Source organism: Hyla sarda, chromosome 5 (genome assembly GCF_029499605.1).
Source record: "Hyla sarda isolate aHylSar1 chromosome 5, aHylSar1.hap1, whole genome shotgun sequence".
Taxonomy (NCBI): domain Eukaryota; kingdom Metazoa; phylum Chordata; class Amphibia; order Anura; family Hylidae; genus Hyla; species Hyla sarda.
In genome coordinates, this window is record NC_079193.1 from 174,778,627 (window position 1) to 174,796,306 (window position 17,680).

General features: G+C 44.0%; 1 protein-coding gene across 1 annotated transcript in view; it reads left to right on the plus strand.

Moving 5' to 3' along the window:
* EPB41L4B (erythrocyte membrane protein band 4.1 like 4B) overlaps nucleotides 1–17,680 on the plus strand; it is a 182,625-nt gene that overhangs the window by 102,175 nt on the left and 62,770 nt on the right. Inside the window, exon 4 of the mRNA XM_056520799.1 lies at nucleotides 5,234–5,312. Within this exon, the coding sequence (XP_056376774.1) occupies nucleotides 5,234–5,312 (79 nt within the window). The remainder of the gene's footprint in view (nucleotides 1–5,233; nucleotides 5,313–17,680) is intronic.

Below are 17,680 nucleotides of genomic sequence, written 5' to 3' on the forward strand. Positions count from 1 at the left end.
TCAGAGGGTCTCCATGGATGTCCTATTCCCAAGGAGGGTCACTGCTGTAGCCAGTGATTGGCTTGAGTAAGCATATTCAGAATGTTAAGAGGAGATCAGGCCTTCCAGATCAACTTGGACCCACTGAGTATTAAAAAACTAGTAGCAGGGGATTGGGCAGGCAAGTAATGTTTGTAAGATTTTACTTTAGGGTTTGCTTTTTGGAATCATGGTTTCACATGTCCAAAAGTTTTTCTCGACCGGGGTCTCCATATTGAGACCCCTACCGATCAAGAGCACGTGCTTGGAGGAGCGTGTGGTAGAATGCATCACTCTCCAGCTTGCAGCAGTCTCCACCCAACTTCTCTTGACCCCCATTATCAGTCTATGGGGCCATCCAGGGAAACTGAAGAGGTCACTGCGACCTGTGCAGTGAAGTACGATACCTTGTGCTTCTTTCCGTTCATTCTCCTGATTGTTGGGGCTCTTTCCACTGACCATTGAAAACTTTCACCATGGCTCTGTAATATGGGGCAAATGCCCCCCCCCCCCCACCCCCCAAAAAATGTTTTTTTATAAAGATAAAAATAAAAATGCCACAACTGCCACAAGGCATTATTTTTTTCTGCAAAACTGCCACTGGGTCTTTGTGTTTTTGTTTTATTAATTTATTTTTTTGTGCCTCTTATTTTTGTTTTGTTTTTGTTTTTTCTTCAAATAAATCTTCTATAGACTTCTAGTTTCTCTCTCATAGAAGTCTATAGAAGGGGGAAAAAATTGAAAGAAAAATACTGTGTTAGTGTAACAGTAAACAGTGGATTTTTTGTTTTGTTTTTTTGGGGTGTTTTTTTCACAGATTTTTTTTTTAAAGTGGCAACACCAGTAGAGTTAGGCATCGCTACTTGCCTCCGCCGGTATTACAATATACAACAGTGCATAACGCACTGCTGTATACAGTACCAGAGGTCGGACACCCTTCACTACACTGAGTGGAGTCCCTGCTCCGAGCAAAACTGAGCTGTGCCAGTGGTTAAACATCCGCAGGTATAGCTCAGGCTGTACAGCAGGTATACATTGTATCCCTCCTGCCCCGCAAGGAAACAGTCAAGAAGTAATTGTATGCATTGCTACTTAACTCCTTTTGAGCACATACATTAACCTCTGGTTCATGTGTCATATGGGTCATATCTGCTTAAAGGGGTTCTCCACAATAAGGTGATTTTAGTATGTACCTGTCAGGCAGTAATGGACATGCTTAGCAAGGATCTGCGCTTGTCTTGGGGCTAAATGGCTATGTTGTGAGATTACCATAATACTGTGGCTAGCTTTTTGTGAACTGGTATTTCCTGTATGAGTTTTCTTTTTTGACTACAGATCCCATAATTCCATTTTCCTCCCTCCCACACATCAGCCACCCCACCCATTGAAACATAAATGAGCTGCATCCATTCAAAAGACCTGTGGTTTTCAATCAGGGTGCCTACAGCTGTTGCATTAGTTGCAGATTGATCTCTCTCCCTCCAAGCGATCGCTCCACCCATTGAAGCAGACAGGCTTCCTGTCATCAGCTGACTAGTGAGTCAGGTCTCGCCCGCATTGCAACCTGGGAAAAATCTGAGACAACATTCATTTTGTATGCTGTTAAAAATAAATATTGGGGTGAAAATCACATAAGAATTGTGAGAAAACTGTCACACACAGGTACAGACACTATATTATGGACAACACTAACTTCACAGCCCCCGTAGCATAGTCAAATAAAAAGAATTCCTGGAATAGCCATTCAATGTTGTTTTATTTATTTTTATTTTTTTTTAATGGTGTGAAATATTGTTTCAGTAATGTGGCCATGAAAACTAAAATCTCTTGCATAAGCGGAATTGTAGTGGGTTAGAGCGACCAATGCAAACTCTAGTATATGGATTGTATGTTTCTGAAGCATTATGTGGCGGCTGGCTGTCATCAACAAAGCAGGATACCAGATGTTGCCCTTTCAGTTGTGATCAGCACTTCATTCTGGTAGCTGAGCAATCAGATCTATTGTTTGATTCCACTGTTAGGCCTTGAAACAAATCTGGCTTTACGGAAGCCGTACCAATCCAAAACCCTCTTTACTGTGGTTTGTTGATCGCCATACCCACAGATTAATCATGGCATTGCTTGACATAACATGTACACGTCTTATATGCAATGTTGTTTGCCTTATTTTGTTCACTAAATGTCCTTTTTGGGGTCTCTGTGTGGTATTGATGTTTTGCTTTAAATTGCTTATTTCTTCACCATAAAGACAAAAACACACATTTACATGGCAAATCATTTTAGTAGCTCAATACTACTCAAAACCTGAAAATTGTTATCCTAAAACGCAATAATACTTTTTCATTACAGTAAGTTTTAGTTATTTATTTTTATACAAAGGATGCTATATGTAGGTTAATGAATCCAGCATGTGGTATCAATGGTTTCAGAGAGAATTCTATTGATGGGGAAAACCCTCTATAACATAGGACTAAAATTGTCAGAAGGAATTATATCATGTTACAACATCTAAGTAATCTGTTAGATAGTAGGGGATCAAAGTCTAAATTAATGTCCGTTTGGAGAGAGTAAAACTTTCACACTGCTCTTGTTTAGTGTGGCTCAGGTACACAATGGTATATGCCGGCATGTTTTTCTGCCGGTATGTTGATGCATATCCCAAACTCTGTGCCATTTTAAGTGTGAACATGGTCTAATCATTAGTATAGTGTACTGCTGTACAAGAGCATTTTTTCACAAGATGCCTGAAATAGGAATATAGATTCATCAAAACTTGTGCAAAGGAAAAGTCGACCAGTTGCCCATAGCAAATCCCTTCTTTCATTTTTGAAAAGGCCTGTAAATTATAAGAGATAATCTGGTTGCTATGGGCAACTGGTAGACTTTTCCTTTGCACAAGTTATTCTGAATCTCCCCCATATACCTTTATTATCTACAGGGTGGGCCATTTATATGGATACACCTTAATAAAATGGGAATGGTTGGTGATATTAACTTCCTGTTTGTGGCACATTTGTATATGTGAGGGGGGAAACTTTTCAAGATGGGTGTGACCATGGCGGCCATTTTGAAGTCGGCCATTTTTAATCCAACTTTAGTTTTTTCAATAGGAAGAGGGTCATGTGACACATCAAACTTATTGGGAATTTCACAAGAAAAACAATGATGTGCTTGGTTTTAACGTAACTTTATTCTTTCATGAGTTATTTACAAGTTTCTGACCACTTATAAAATGTGTTCAATATGCTGCCCATTGTGTTGGATTGTCAATGCAACACTCTTCTCCCACTCTTCACACACTGATAGCAACACCGCAGGAGAAATGCTAACACAGGCTTCCAGTATCCGTAGTTTCAGGTGCTGCACATCTCGTATCTTCACAGCATAGACAATTGCCTTCAGATGACCCCCAAAGATAAGTCTAAGGGGATCAGATCGGGAGACCTTGGGGGCCATTCAACTGGCCCACGACGACCAATCCACTTTCCAGGAAACTGTTCATCTAGGAATTCTCTGACATGACACCCATAATGTGGTGGTGCACCATCTTGCTGGAAAACTCAGGGAACGTGCCAGCTTCAGTGCATAAAGAGGGAAACATATCATCATGTAGCAATTTCGCATATCCAGTGGCCTTGAGGTTTCCATTGATGAAGAATGGCCCCACTATCTTTGTACCCCATATACCACACAATACCATCAATTTTTGTGTTCCAACAGTCTTGTAGGGATCTATCCAATGTGGGTTAGTGTCAGACCAATAGCGGTGGTTTTGTTTGTTAACTTCACCATTCACATAAAAGTTTGCCTCATCACTGAACAAAATCTTCTGCGTAAACTGAGGGTCCTGTTCCAATTTTTGTTTTGTCCATTCTGCAGCACCTGCAACTACGGATACTGGAAGCCTGTGCTAGCATTTCTCCTGCGGTGTTGATATCAGTGTGTGAAGAGTGGGAGAAGAGGGTTGCATTGACAATCCAACACAATGGGCAGCACATTGAACACATTTTATAAGTGGTCAGAAACTTGTAAATAACTCCTGAAAGAATAAAGTTACGTTAAAACCAAGCACATCATTATTTTCCTTGTGAAATTCCCAATAAGTTTGATGTGTCACATGACCCTCTTCCTATTGAAAAAAACAAAAGTTGGATTCAAAATGGCCGACTTCAAAATGGCCACCATGGTCACCACCCATCTTGAAAAGTTTCCCCCCTCACATATACTAATGTGCCACAAAGGGGAAGTTAATATCACCAACCATTCCCATTTTATTAAGGTGTATCCATATAAATGGCCCACCCTGTAGGAGAAGGGGAAAAATGGAGAGAGAGGAAAGCAGGACCTTGTGCAGTTTGTCAATATACAGGTATATTGTAGTCTATGTATGATATCACTTGGGGAATAAATTGTGTGCGTACCAACAACTCAAAGGGTTTTCCAGGAAAGTTTTTTTTTTTTTTTTCTAGAAAGGACCCCAGGTGCTGAAAAAAACAACATATTCGCCTGCCCCAATATTCTGCTGGTGTCCTATGCTTCTTCCTGCTTCTGATGATATGCCTTTTGTGTAGGAACTGGCCATTTAGCTAATTGCTTACCATAGTAGTGACCTGCCTGAGTCAGTGATTGGTTAAAGAGGGTATATCCTGCATGAATGGGACATTATTGAGAACAAAAAAGCGGAAACTACCTGGAGCCATCGAAACAGTGGATTTTGGGGCAGACGAGTATGATATTTTATTTCTACAAAATAATAAATAAATAAACTCCTTTAATGAAGGTGGCCCCTTTTTCGGTCTTTTCATGCACAGCATATTATTATGCCACTTACTTATTTATGTTTTAGATTTTTCTCTAGTCATTGTGTTTTGTATAGTCCTGCACCTTCTGTTGCCCGTAATTCTATGATGTTCAGATAGCAATCCCCTCACTCAGCTGCTCTACTGCATTTGCTCTAGTTTCTTGTACACAGTATGTTACTCTGGAGGAGGTTAAGGGAAGGGAGCACTGTCTGAACAGGTGAGAAAAGGGGGTGTGTATATAAACAATTTTTTCCTTTATTATTATTATTTATTTGAAGACCTACTGCTTGAAATGTTGATTATTAAAATCTGTGCCATTAAAGTACTCCTATTTAATGACGTGTGTATATTTAATCTCTGTATTCATCTTTTTTTTTTTTTTTCTCCCCCCTCCATGCTTCTGTATTTAACAGTTGGCCCTCCATATACGTTGCACTTTCGAATTAAATATTACTCCTCAGAACCAAACAATCTACATGAAGAGTTTACAAGGTACGTTTTATGAGAGTGTGTGACTAACTGGGAATAATACAGCATTTTCTGTTCATTCATTAATGAAAGACTGTGACATAAAATCCATTCGGGTTTGTTCACAGGTTGTGGTTTTTATTGTGTTTCTGCTGCAGTTTTGATGCTAAAAGGGTGTATCATCCCAAAGAACACCCTAATATGCCTCCTTGTGTGCCAGATAGTAACTTAAGTTGAAGTGCCTTGCTATCTTTTAAAGCTGACCTGTCAGCAATCTGTTTGTGTAATGCGTAAATAATGCTCAAGTGCTCAGGGGAGCCTTCCCCGCAATAGGGGCCCAGGGTTAGTCAGCCCACCTACTCTTATTCACCAAGGAGGGTAGGGATAATTCTGGGTTCTTGCTGTGCTGGGGAAAGCTACCCTCTGCACTGGAGCCTCATTCACATATTAAAGGGGTTATCTAATAAAATAACACTTTTTAACTCTCCTTCCTCTGCTCCCTTGTAGCTTTGGTATCAGGGTGCCCCTTCTGCAGCTGGGGACACTGCTTCTTTCGAGTGGCATAGCATCTACAGATGGGGGAACTGGCAGTGTTGTTTGCCAATCACTGATCGAAGTGGGACACTGCTGCAGCCAGTGATTGGCTCAGTGGTGCTTTGACGGCACATGACTGGGCACACAACAGCACACTCCCTATACTTTAGCTCGCTCTTCTTGCTGCTGTGCTTGCTTATCGCTACAAGCACAGAAAGCGACCGGAGATGCAGCAGGGACTCCTGCGAGTGCAGGGAAGTTGGATTCGGTAATAGATTGGATTCGGTAATGGATTGGATTCTGTAATGTGCCACGACCTTGGAAGGTCAGCATGGGAGAACAGGAGTCACAGCTGAGCTTTTGTCTGCTTACATCAGTGGTTAGGTCACACTACTTTTTGCGTAACACTTCGTTTTAATGCTTAGCTGACATAACCAGAATACTGAGGTCCTTCCATCATTTTGTTGTTCCCAATTTTGTAAATTTTTTATGTATGTGTGTTGTTTTGTTTACTGTGGCCTAGGTTCATTATTTTACAATTATTATTAAAATTCACTTTGTGTTCTTGTGTAGCTTGTCCAATCCGTTCTGTAATATTTTAGTGAAGCTTAATTGTAATATTTTACAGTCAAGTTCAATGCATCCTACAAAGGTTTTGTATTATCAGCAAAAATAAGCACTTGTGCTTAGAAAAATAAGCACTATGTGGTTAAAATTGAAAGAACAGTAAAAATAAAAAGAAATAGGTTTACATGGATCTTTGCAGTAAGCTTCTGTTGACTTTAGCCAATATTGAGTAAATTGAGAATTCATGCCTTGGCCTGTTCAGACCTTAATGACCAAGGCCCATTTTTCAAATCTGACATATGACTTTATATGGTAATAACTTTAAAATGCTGTTACTTATCCAAACAATTCCCATATAGTTTATTTATTTTTTTCGTGTCATATTGTACTTTATATTAATGGTACATTTTTGTTGATTACGGTATATTCAGCGTTTTGTGAAAACCAAAATTTAAAAGAAATATGGAAAAATCTGCATTTTTCTAGATCTGAAATTCTCTGCTTGTAGGAGAAAGCATGCTACATGAATAAGTTATTAATTCACATCTACAATTTGTTGGCAACATTTGTTAAGCATCCTTTCTCTTTTATATCCTGGTTCACCGGAAGCCATAGTCAGGCCTCCGATTGCCATGGCTACCATCTACGTGGCATCTATTGGGTTAACTGTCAGGATCGGAGGTCATCTCTATTCCTGACAGTTGCGGTGGACTTCTCCGATGAGGCCCTCACCTCCTCTGATCACTTCACTGACTGAAGCCTTGGAGGGGGATACACTGCTTATATTACTCCTATTGTTCTGTCTATACTTGGACCAAAAGAAGTGATGGCCAGCCAGGGATCCCTGCGATTGGTCTCTGGTGTGCAGCCAAACAACCATGATGCCGGCCACTGAACTTTTTTTTGCAATTAGATAATGGATCAATGTGTAAGGGAAGAAAGGATATATATATATAACTACAGTATTGTAAAAAAAACTTGGTGCAAAGTAAGAAATTTATCAAAAATGTAACACCTTGGGGACGCAGGGCGTATGCCCCCATCCCCAAATCTTTAACCCCTTAACGACCACGGACGTAAATGTGCGTCCTGGTTTGGCGGGACTTCCCGCACCAGGATGTACATTTACGTCCTGTGTATGACCGCGAGCATCGGAAGGGTGCTCGCGTCATACACGGCAGGTTCCGGCTGCTAGCAGCGATCGCGCGGATGTCCGCCATTAACCCCTCCGATGCCGTGATCAATACAGATCACGGCATCTGCGGCATTGCGGCACTTTGATTGGATGATCGGATCGCCCGCAGCGCTGCCGCGGGCATCCGATCATCCAGCATGACAGCGGGAGGTCCCCTTACCTAGCTCCGGCTGTCTCCCGGGGTCTTCTGCTCTGGTCTGCGATCGAGCAGACCAGAGCAGAAGATCACCGATAATACTGAGCAGTGCTGTGTCCTATGTATAGCACTGCACAGTATTAGCAATCAAACGATTGCTATAGATAGTCCCCTATGGGGACATAAAAAGTCCCCTCCCCCAATAAAAATGAAAATTGTCAGTTTTTCCCATTTTACCCCCAAAAAGCGTAAAACGTTTTTTTAAATAAACAAGTTTGGTATCGCCGCGTGCTTAAATGTCCGAACTATCAAAATATAACGTTAATGATCCCATACGGTGAATACCGTAAAAATAAAAAAATACACAAATGCTGCTTTTTTGTCACATTTTATTAAAAAAAATGTATAAAAAATTATCTAAAAGTTTTATATGTGCAAATGTGGTATCTAAAAAAAAGTACAGATGACGGTGCAAAAAATGAGCCCTCATACCGCCCTACATATGGAAAAATGAAAAAGTTATAGGTGGTCAAAATAGGGCGATTTTAGATTACTGATTTTGTACAAAAAGTTTTAGATTAATATTTTTGTACCGCTTAAAAAAAAAGTGGGTATCCTTTTAGTCGTATTGACCCACAGAATAAAGAACACCTATCATTTTTACCGTAAAGTGTACAGTGTGAAAACAAAACCCTCCAAAATGTGCAAAATTTTGGTTTTCATTTACATTTCCTCCCTAAGAAATTGTTTTTTTTTGGGTTCGCCGTACATTTTATGGTAAAATGAGAGGTTTCATTACAAAGTACAATTGGTCATGCAAAAACAAGCCCTTATATGGGTCTGTAGATGCAAAATTGATCACGTTATGATTTTTAGAATAGGAGGAGGAAAAAACAAAAGTGCAAAAATGAAAATTGTTTTGAGTCCTTAAGGTGAAAATGGGTTGAGTTCTTAAGGGGTTTAGTAGTAATAGTTTATTTTTGTAATTTAACAAAATTAATAAAGACGAGAAATCTGTATCAAATCAATATTTGGTGTGGCCACCCTTTGCCTTTAAAACATAATCTCTCTGCACACTTACACACAGTTTTTCGACAATGCGGTTGTTCCAAACATATTGGGGAAGCAATAAATCTTGTGGTTGAATGTGGATGTAAGAGAATTGTGCAGTCTCCAAAAATGGAAAGAACAACAAATATTTACCCCGGAAAAGGTTAGGGTCAATTCAACATAACACCATTGACCTAGGGACAAACTCTGGGCCACTAATACCCTTGTTAATCCCACCCCCTAAATCTTAACTTTTATTAAGATAACAATAAATAATAATGTGGTGATCAATAAGGTTAAAATTTGGCCTCCTTGTGTGTAATAACTGTGTAAATTGTTAACTACAAGCTGATTGGTGTCCTAGTGATTGGTCACAGCCAGTGATCTGCAGTATCACTGTTTACTGAGACACACAGGAGGTTAAGTAAAAGCTGTATGCCCCCTCTACATGTTTCGTTGCAGCAGCAACGTCTTCAGGAGGGAAATGCCCATTTCCCTCCTGAAGACGTTGCTGCTGCAACAAAACATGTAGAGGGGGCATACCTAGCTTTTACTAAACCTCCTGTGTGTCTCAGTAAACAGTGATACTGCAGATCACTGGCAGTGACCAATCACTAGGACAGCAATTAGCTTGTAGTTAACAATTTACACAGTTATTACACACAAGGAGGCCAAATTTTAACCTAATTGATCACCACATTATTATTTATTATCTTAATAAAAGTTAAGATTTAGGGGGTGGGATTAACAAGGGTATTAGTGACCCAGGGTTTGTCCCTAGGTCAACGGTGTTATATACAAAAATGGAAATCTGAACCAATTAGCACTTGGGTGGATTGTGAATAAGGTGGAGGCTCTGTTGAACTCTACAACTTCAAACATATCCAGATATAATCACACAAGACATGTGTATTAGCTTTTCCTAAGCATTTTTAGTTTTCTATTTTTCAAAACAATTACAGTCCATAATCAGAAAGTATTAGTACAAAAATTATTATTCACCCATAGTGCGGAACTATTAGGCCAAACAGTCCTTGGCAGGGGTCAAGTCCTGGGATAAAGAGTGTGAGAACTCACCCAAGATTTCCACTTAAAGAGCACCTATCATCAACTAAACTTTCCCTAATCCCCCTCCCCATCTGTCCCTGACTCTATCTATCTCTATCCCTGTATTTATTTTTGTTTAAAACCCCCTGTAAATACCTTTTTTCATAGCATCTTCGGTAGCTCAGTGTTGAGCAGTATACGAGAGCAGGAAGTGGGCGTGGCCCGGCAGGCGCAACGTCATCCGAAGCCTGACCGGGACAGCATCCGCCCTTCTTCCTGTATGCTGCGCTCCCTTTCTGCAGCGCGCATACATGTGAAGCACAGGGGAGGGCCGGTGTGAGGTGGATTTTTGCTTAAATTTCTGAAGCTAGAGCTGGGGGAGGGCAGAGCAAGGGGAGAGAGGAGGTACACGCCCCCCTCTTATCTCCCCGAGCTCCGGAGGATGCAGATCTCCATGTGGAGAAGTACACGCCCCCTCCCTGAGTTCCCCGAGCTGAGGCCGCAGATCTCCATGGACAGTCAGAGCAGGGGAGAGAGGAGCTCGGCTAGAGCAGGTCTAGAAGCCAGAGCTCTGTTCCTCATCTCCCCTGCCTGAGCTCTGACTGTTTACTGTACACGGGCTGGGGATTCATACACTGTAGGGACTGGGAATAAATCTCTGCCTGGGGATGGTTTCTATGTGAGGAGGAGGGGGGGTCACTGTTGTGTGTATGTATGCTGGGAGTTGTAGTCCCTGTTAGTTGTGCTGTGTATGCTGGGAGTTGTAGTCCCTGTTAGGAGTCTGTCTATATATGATGGGAGTTGTAGTCCCTGTTAGGTGTGTGTGTGTGTATGCTGGGAGTTGTAGTCCCTGTTAGGTGTGTGTGTGTATGTATGCTGGGAAGCTGGGAGTTGTAGTCCCTCGTGTCTGTATGCCAGTGTTTCCCAACCAGGGCTGAGTTATATTAGTGTGCTGTGTATAACACAGGTTTCCTCGGGCTGCAAAGGGGGGGGGGGGGGCGCGAACTGCTCGGGCTGGTTTCCGCTTTTTCATGGGGTGTTCATTAGCACCATAAAGGGGACATAGAAATGCACGGGGTCCATACAGGGAAGCAGAAATGCACGGGGTCCATACAGGGAAGCAGAGATGCACGGGGTCCATACAGGGAAGCAGAGATGCACGGGGTCCATACAGGGAAGCAGAGATGCACGGGGTCCATACAGGGAAGCAGAGATGCACGGGGTTCATACAAGGAAGCAGAGATGCACGGGGTTCATACAGGGAAGCAGAGATGCACGGGGTTCATACAGGGAAGCAGAGATGCACAGGGTTCATACAGGGAGGCAGAGATGCACGGGGTTCATACAGGGAAGCAGAGATGCACGGGGTTCATACAGGGAAGCAGAGATGCACGGGGTTCATACAGGGAAGCAGAGATGCACGGGGTTCATACAGGGAAGCAGAGATGCACGGGGTTCATACAGGGAAGCATCTCTGCTTCCCTGTATGGACCCTGTGCATCTCTGCTTCCCTGTATGATCCCCGTGCATCTCTGCTTCCTTGTATGAACCCCGTGCATCTCTGCTTCCCTGTATGAACCCCGTGCATTTCTACGTCCCGGTATGAACGCTGACATAGAAATGTACAGGGTTCATACAGTGATATTCATGTCCTGTACAAACCCCATACATTTCTATGTCCTTTTTATGGGGCTAATGAACACCCCATGAAAAAGCGGAAACCAGCCCGTGCAGTTCTTCCTCCCCCTTGCAGCCTGAATAAACCTGAGTTATACACAGCACACTAATATATATATACAGCGTTATACACAGCACACATATACCCAGCGTTATACACAGCACACTAATATAACTCAGAACTGGCTGGGATACACTGGCATACACACACAAAAGGGACTAAAACTCCCAGCATGTGTCATTTAGGAGTCTTCAGTCTGTGGTATATCACCAGCAGCTGCCTCTGTAGTCTCCTGGGAGTTGTATACACCAGTGTTTCCCAACCAGGGTGTCTCCAGGTGTTGCAAAACTACAATTCCCGGCATGCTCTGGTTGGGAAACACTAGCATACACACACCTAACAGGGACTACAACTCCCAGCATACACACACACACACACTTAACAGGGACTAGAACTCCCAGCATGCACACATACCTAACAGGGACTACAACTCCCAGCATACACAAACACACACACACCTAACAGGGACTAATACTCCCAGAATACACACACCTAACAGGGACTATAACTCCCAGCATACACACACACACGCCTAACAGGGACTAATACTCCCAGCATAACTAAACAACAAAACCCCCAAAGGAGGTACTAGGGTCAATCTACTCACAACAATTTTAGGGGAACCCTTAAACTAAGTACCCCCCAATTTAAAATGTACCTTTTATTATTCCGTTTAAAATATAAACTGTAATATACATAATTGTGTGATTCTACAACTTGATGTAATGACACCACCACTAACTTTAAAACCACAGTTGCCACCGGACTCCTTGACTCCTGCGCTTGTCTTTTATAAGCTCTTGAATACTACAGAGTGAGCATTTTGATAGCTCAATCTCCTACCTATTGGGAGCCGGTGGCTACTGCTTATTAAAATCACCAAAAATTAGCCAGCCCTTCCAACGTTTCACTGGCTCCCAGCATACACACACTCACAAACACGCACCTAACAAGGACTACAACTCCCAGCATACACACACCTAACAGGGACTACAACTCCCAGCATACACACACACACACACACACACACACCTAACAGGGACTAGGACTCCCAGCATATATAGACACACACCTAACAGGGACTAGGACTCCCAGCATATATAGACACACACCTAACAGGGTCTACAACTCCCAGCATACACACACACCTAACAGGGACTACAACTCCCAGCATACACACACACACACCTAACAGGGACTACAACTGCCAGCATACACACACACCTAACAGGGACTACAACTGCCAGCATACACACACACACCTAACAGGGACTACAACTCCCAGCATACACACCCTCCTAACAGGGACTACAACTCCCAACATACACACACCTTATAGGGACTACAACTCCCAGCATACACATAACAGGGACTACAACTCCCAGCATACACACACATAACATGGACTACAACTCCCAGCATACACACACACACACAACAGGGACTAAAACTCCCAGCATACACACACACAACAGGGACTATAACTCCCAGCATATACACACACCTAACAGGGACTACAACTCCCATCATATATAGACACACACCTAAAAGGAACTACAACTCCCAGCATACACACACACACCTAACAGGGACTACAACTCCCAGCATACACACACACCTAACAGGGACTACAACTCCCAGCATACACACACATAAGAGGGACTACAACTCCCAGCATACACACATAAGAGGGACTACAACTCCCAGCATACACACACACATAACAGGGACTACAACTCCCAGCATACACACACCTAACAGGGACTACAACTGGCAGCATACACACACTCACCTAACAGGAACTACAACTCCCAGCATACACACACACCTAACAGGGACTACAACTCCCAACATACACACACCTTAAAGGGACTAAAACTCCCAGCATATACACACACCTAACAGGGACTACAACTCCCAGCATATACACACACCTAACAGGGACTACAACTCCCAGCATATACACACCTAACAGGGACTACAACTCCCAGCATACACACACACACCTAACAGGGACTACAACTCCCAGCATACACACACACCTAACAGGGACTATAACTGCCAGCATACACACACTCACCTAACAGGGACTACAACTCCCATCATATATAGACAGACTCCTAACAGGAACTACAACTGCCAGCATATACACACCTAAAAGGGACTAAAACTCCCAGCATACACACACACACATCTAACAGGGACTAAAACTCCCAGCATACATACACACAACAGGGACCCCCCCCCCTCCTCCTCCTCCTCACATAGAAATCATCCCCAGGCAGAGATTTATTCCCAGTCCCTGCAGTGTATGAATCCCCAGCCCGTGTACAGTAAACAGTCAGAGCTCAGGCAGGGGAGATGAGGAATAGAGCTCTGGCTTCTAGACCTACTCTAGCCGAGCTCCTCTCTCCCCTGCTCTGATTGTCCATAGAGATCTGCGGCCTCAGCTCGGGGAGCTCAGGGAGGGGGCGTGTACTTCTCCCTGTGGAGATCTGCATCCGCCGGAGCTTGGGGAGATAAGAGAGGGGGCGTGTACCTCCTCTCTCCCCTTGCTCTGCACTCCCCCAGCTCTAGCCCTGCTGCTTCTATCTTGCAGAGCCACGGGTTTGAATTTTTCATCTCACAACAGCAGAGTCGGGAGCGCGCCCTGCAGGGATGCGCGCACAGCGCTCGCTCCCTATGTCTGATCGACAGGCGGGGAGCTGCGTGAGTATGCGATTTCGGACTCAGCTGCCAGGCCGGCGTGAGTCTGAAATCACTAAAAATGGGACTCCTAGGGAAACCTCTAGTGGACAAAAGTATGAACACAAAAAACACATAAAAGTATAAATTGTTTTTTAATAGAACCCAATTAGAAAATTAATCTATACATATAAAACTATAAAATAAAAAACTATTTTTTTGATGAGAGGTACTCTTTAAAGGGGCACTAGACATCTTATACCCTATCCAAAGGATAGGGGATAAGATTTCTGATCCCGGGGGTCCTGCCGCTGGAGACTCCTACGTTCTCCCTGCTGCACCCGGTGTGCGTTTAGAGTGTTGGGTGCAGCTCCGTAAGGCTCGTGACATCACGACCCCTCAATGCAAGTCTATGGGAAGGGGGCATGACGGCTGTCACGCCCCCTCCCATAGACTTGTATTGAGGGGTCATTACTGTGTCACATCACCAGTCATCCAGCTGAGATCACGGGGGTCCTGCAGACGCCTTTTCCCCTATATTTTTGGATAGGGGATAAGATGTCTAGGGGCAGAGCTGGTCCTGCAGGACTCCTGCTAATGGGAACTGTGTTCCTGCTGTTGAAAAAGTACAGGAACTCCGTTCCCATGAGTTCCTGCAGGACTTGAGCCCTGGTCCTTGGTCTCCATAACAGTAGCTTTCACTCCCTCCAGAGCGTCCCATTAGCACAGTTCCTTCCTCTCACAAAGGAGAAAACGTTGAGCAGTCGCTGAACACCACAACATTTTGGAGGTCACGCCTCCTTTCATAATTCTCAAAGAATTGTGCAGAGCTATGCCTGTTACTGATGCAGCAAAAGTTATTTAAGGGTGTTAGCAGTGCCAACCTTCACTTGTCTGGAATTCTTGTTAATTTGTAAAGGGTTATTTTCTGACTTTGGGTCATTGAAGTAAATGGTGGCAACTCCAGTGTGTCACAGTATATCCGCATCCCTGTTTTGACAGGATCCAACATATAGCTGGGACCCACTGCATTAACACAGTGTGAATTTAGCCTTTAAGCTGCTTAATTTGGTTTGGCATACAGTGGGCTCCAGCCACAAGTCTTCACCGTTAAACCTGCAAAATAAATCTATTAGGTTCCGCACTTTACCAGCAGATTCCCCTTTTACAAGTGAAGAGGAATACCGGGTCGTATAGGTGTAAAGGGGGTAACAGAGGGGTGCAGAAAGGTGTACACGGGAAACATGTGTCTAGAGGAGTGTACATGGGTGGCAGAGGGATGTAGATGAGTGTACATGGGTGGCAGAGGTGTGTAGAGGAGTGACAGATGGGTGTAGAAGAGTGTACATAGGTGGCAGAGGGGTGTAGAGGAGTGTACATGCGGTGCAGAGTGGTGTAAAGGAGTGACAGATGAGTGTAGAGGAGTGTACATGGGTGGCAGAGGGGTGTAGGGGCATGTACATTGGTAACAGAGGGCTGTACATGGGTGAAAGAGGGGTGTAGAGGAGTGACAGATGGGTATACATGAGTGGCAGAGGTGTGTAGAGGAGTGTACATGTGTGGCAGAGGGGTGTACATGGGTGATAGAGGGGTGTAGAAGAGTGTACATGGGTGACAGGGTGCGTCGGGGGTGACAGGGGTGTACAGGAGTGACAAGGTGGTAACAGGGGTGACAAAAAGACAGAGGGGTGAACATGGGTGACACTGGGATGGACAGGGATGACAGAGGGGTGAATAGGGAGATGGCCAAGGTGGACATGGATGACAGGAGGGTGAACATGGGAGACTGGGTCAGAGGGGTGGACAAGGGTGACAAGCGGTTAAAAGAGGGAAGGACAGGAGTGAGAGAGGTGGTGGACTGGGGTGACAAAGGGACTGAGGGGTGAGTAGGAGGGGTGGACATAGGTGACAGAGATGTAGACTGGGGGTGGGCAGGGGGGGAGGACAGGGGTGACAGGGGGATGGACAGGGGTGACAGGAGTGGCACATGGATGACAGGAGGGTGGACACGGAAGATATGGGGGTAAACAGGGATGACAGGAGGGTGGACAAGGATTACTAGGGGGATAAAAGGGGTGACAAAGGGACAGAGGGGTGAATAGGGGGGGACATGGGTGGTGGGGTAGACTGGGGGGGGGGTGAACATAGGTGACAGGGGGTAGACTGGGGGGTGAACATGGGTGAGGGGGGATGTGGACATAGTACAGTACCTTAAGCAAGCAATTTTTCTTCCCCGTTCTTCCCCTCTCCGGCAGGGCACCGATTCAGGGCTCCGGCAGGGCACTCATTCACTGCGCCCCAGGGGGAGGGGGACGCTGGGGCATGGGTCACTACACCGGCCCAGTGCACTTTTTGCATCGTTCCCCTCTGGCAGGGCACTCACTGGGCTGCAATGGGGAGGGGGACGCTGGGGGATGCACGCACGCAAAGTAAAGCGCACACAATTTTTGCTTCCCCTGCGGCTCCGAGGAAGGCCGGGGCGGGAAATAAAATAAAAAATTTGACGGCAAAATCTGGTTGGGAATCACTGGTATAAATGGTAGATCTAAAGCAAATTTTTCAGCCACATGTAACCTCAGAGTTCAGTATGATTGTGCAAATTTGGGACGTCCTTGGTCAGCAATAACAAAGCTAGTTTTCAGCAGCAGATCTTGATTTGTGTGCCCAATTATATTCAGTGTGACACTGACAGACAACCATTAAAAACCTAATTGATAGTATGCCAATGCATGTAGGTGCATGTATTTATGTGGTGCTCATAATTAATACTGAATAAATTGAAATGTTTTCTATATTTTTTATCTATTATTTGCATTCCATTAACATGTCTATGTCTCTTATATAATTCTACTTTTCCTTGGTGTTGCAGTTTAAATGTTGAGGTGTGGGTGTATATAGTGTATTTAGAAAGTTTTCAGACCCTTTCACTTTTTTCATTGAAAAGAAAAACAAAAAAATTCCATTGACATATTCTTTACTCAGTACTTGGTTGAAGCACCTTTAGCAGAGATTACAGCCTCCAGTCTTCATGGATATGGTACCACAAGGTTTGCACATTTGGATTTGGGGAGCTTCTGCCATTCTTTTTTGCAGATGCTCCGAAGCTGTCAAGCTGTATGGAGAACGGTGGACAGTGATTTTCAGGTCTCTCCAGTGATGATCGATTCGGTTTAAAGCAGGTCTCTGGCTGGGCCACCCAAGGACATTTACAGAGTTGTCCCTAAGCCACTCTTGTTTTGTCTTGTCTGTGTGCTTATGGTCGTTGTTTTGTTGGAAGGTAAACCTTCAGCCCAGTTTGAGGTCCAGAGCACTCTGGATCAGGTGTCCATTAAGAATATCTCTGTACTTTGCTCAATTTATCTAAACCCTCAATCCTGACTCCCTGTCCCAGCTGCTGAAAAATACCCTACAGCATGATGCTGCTACCACCTTGCTTAACT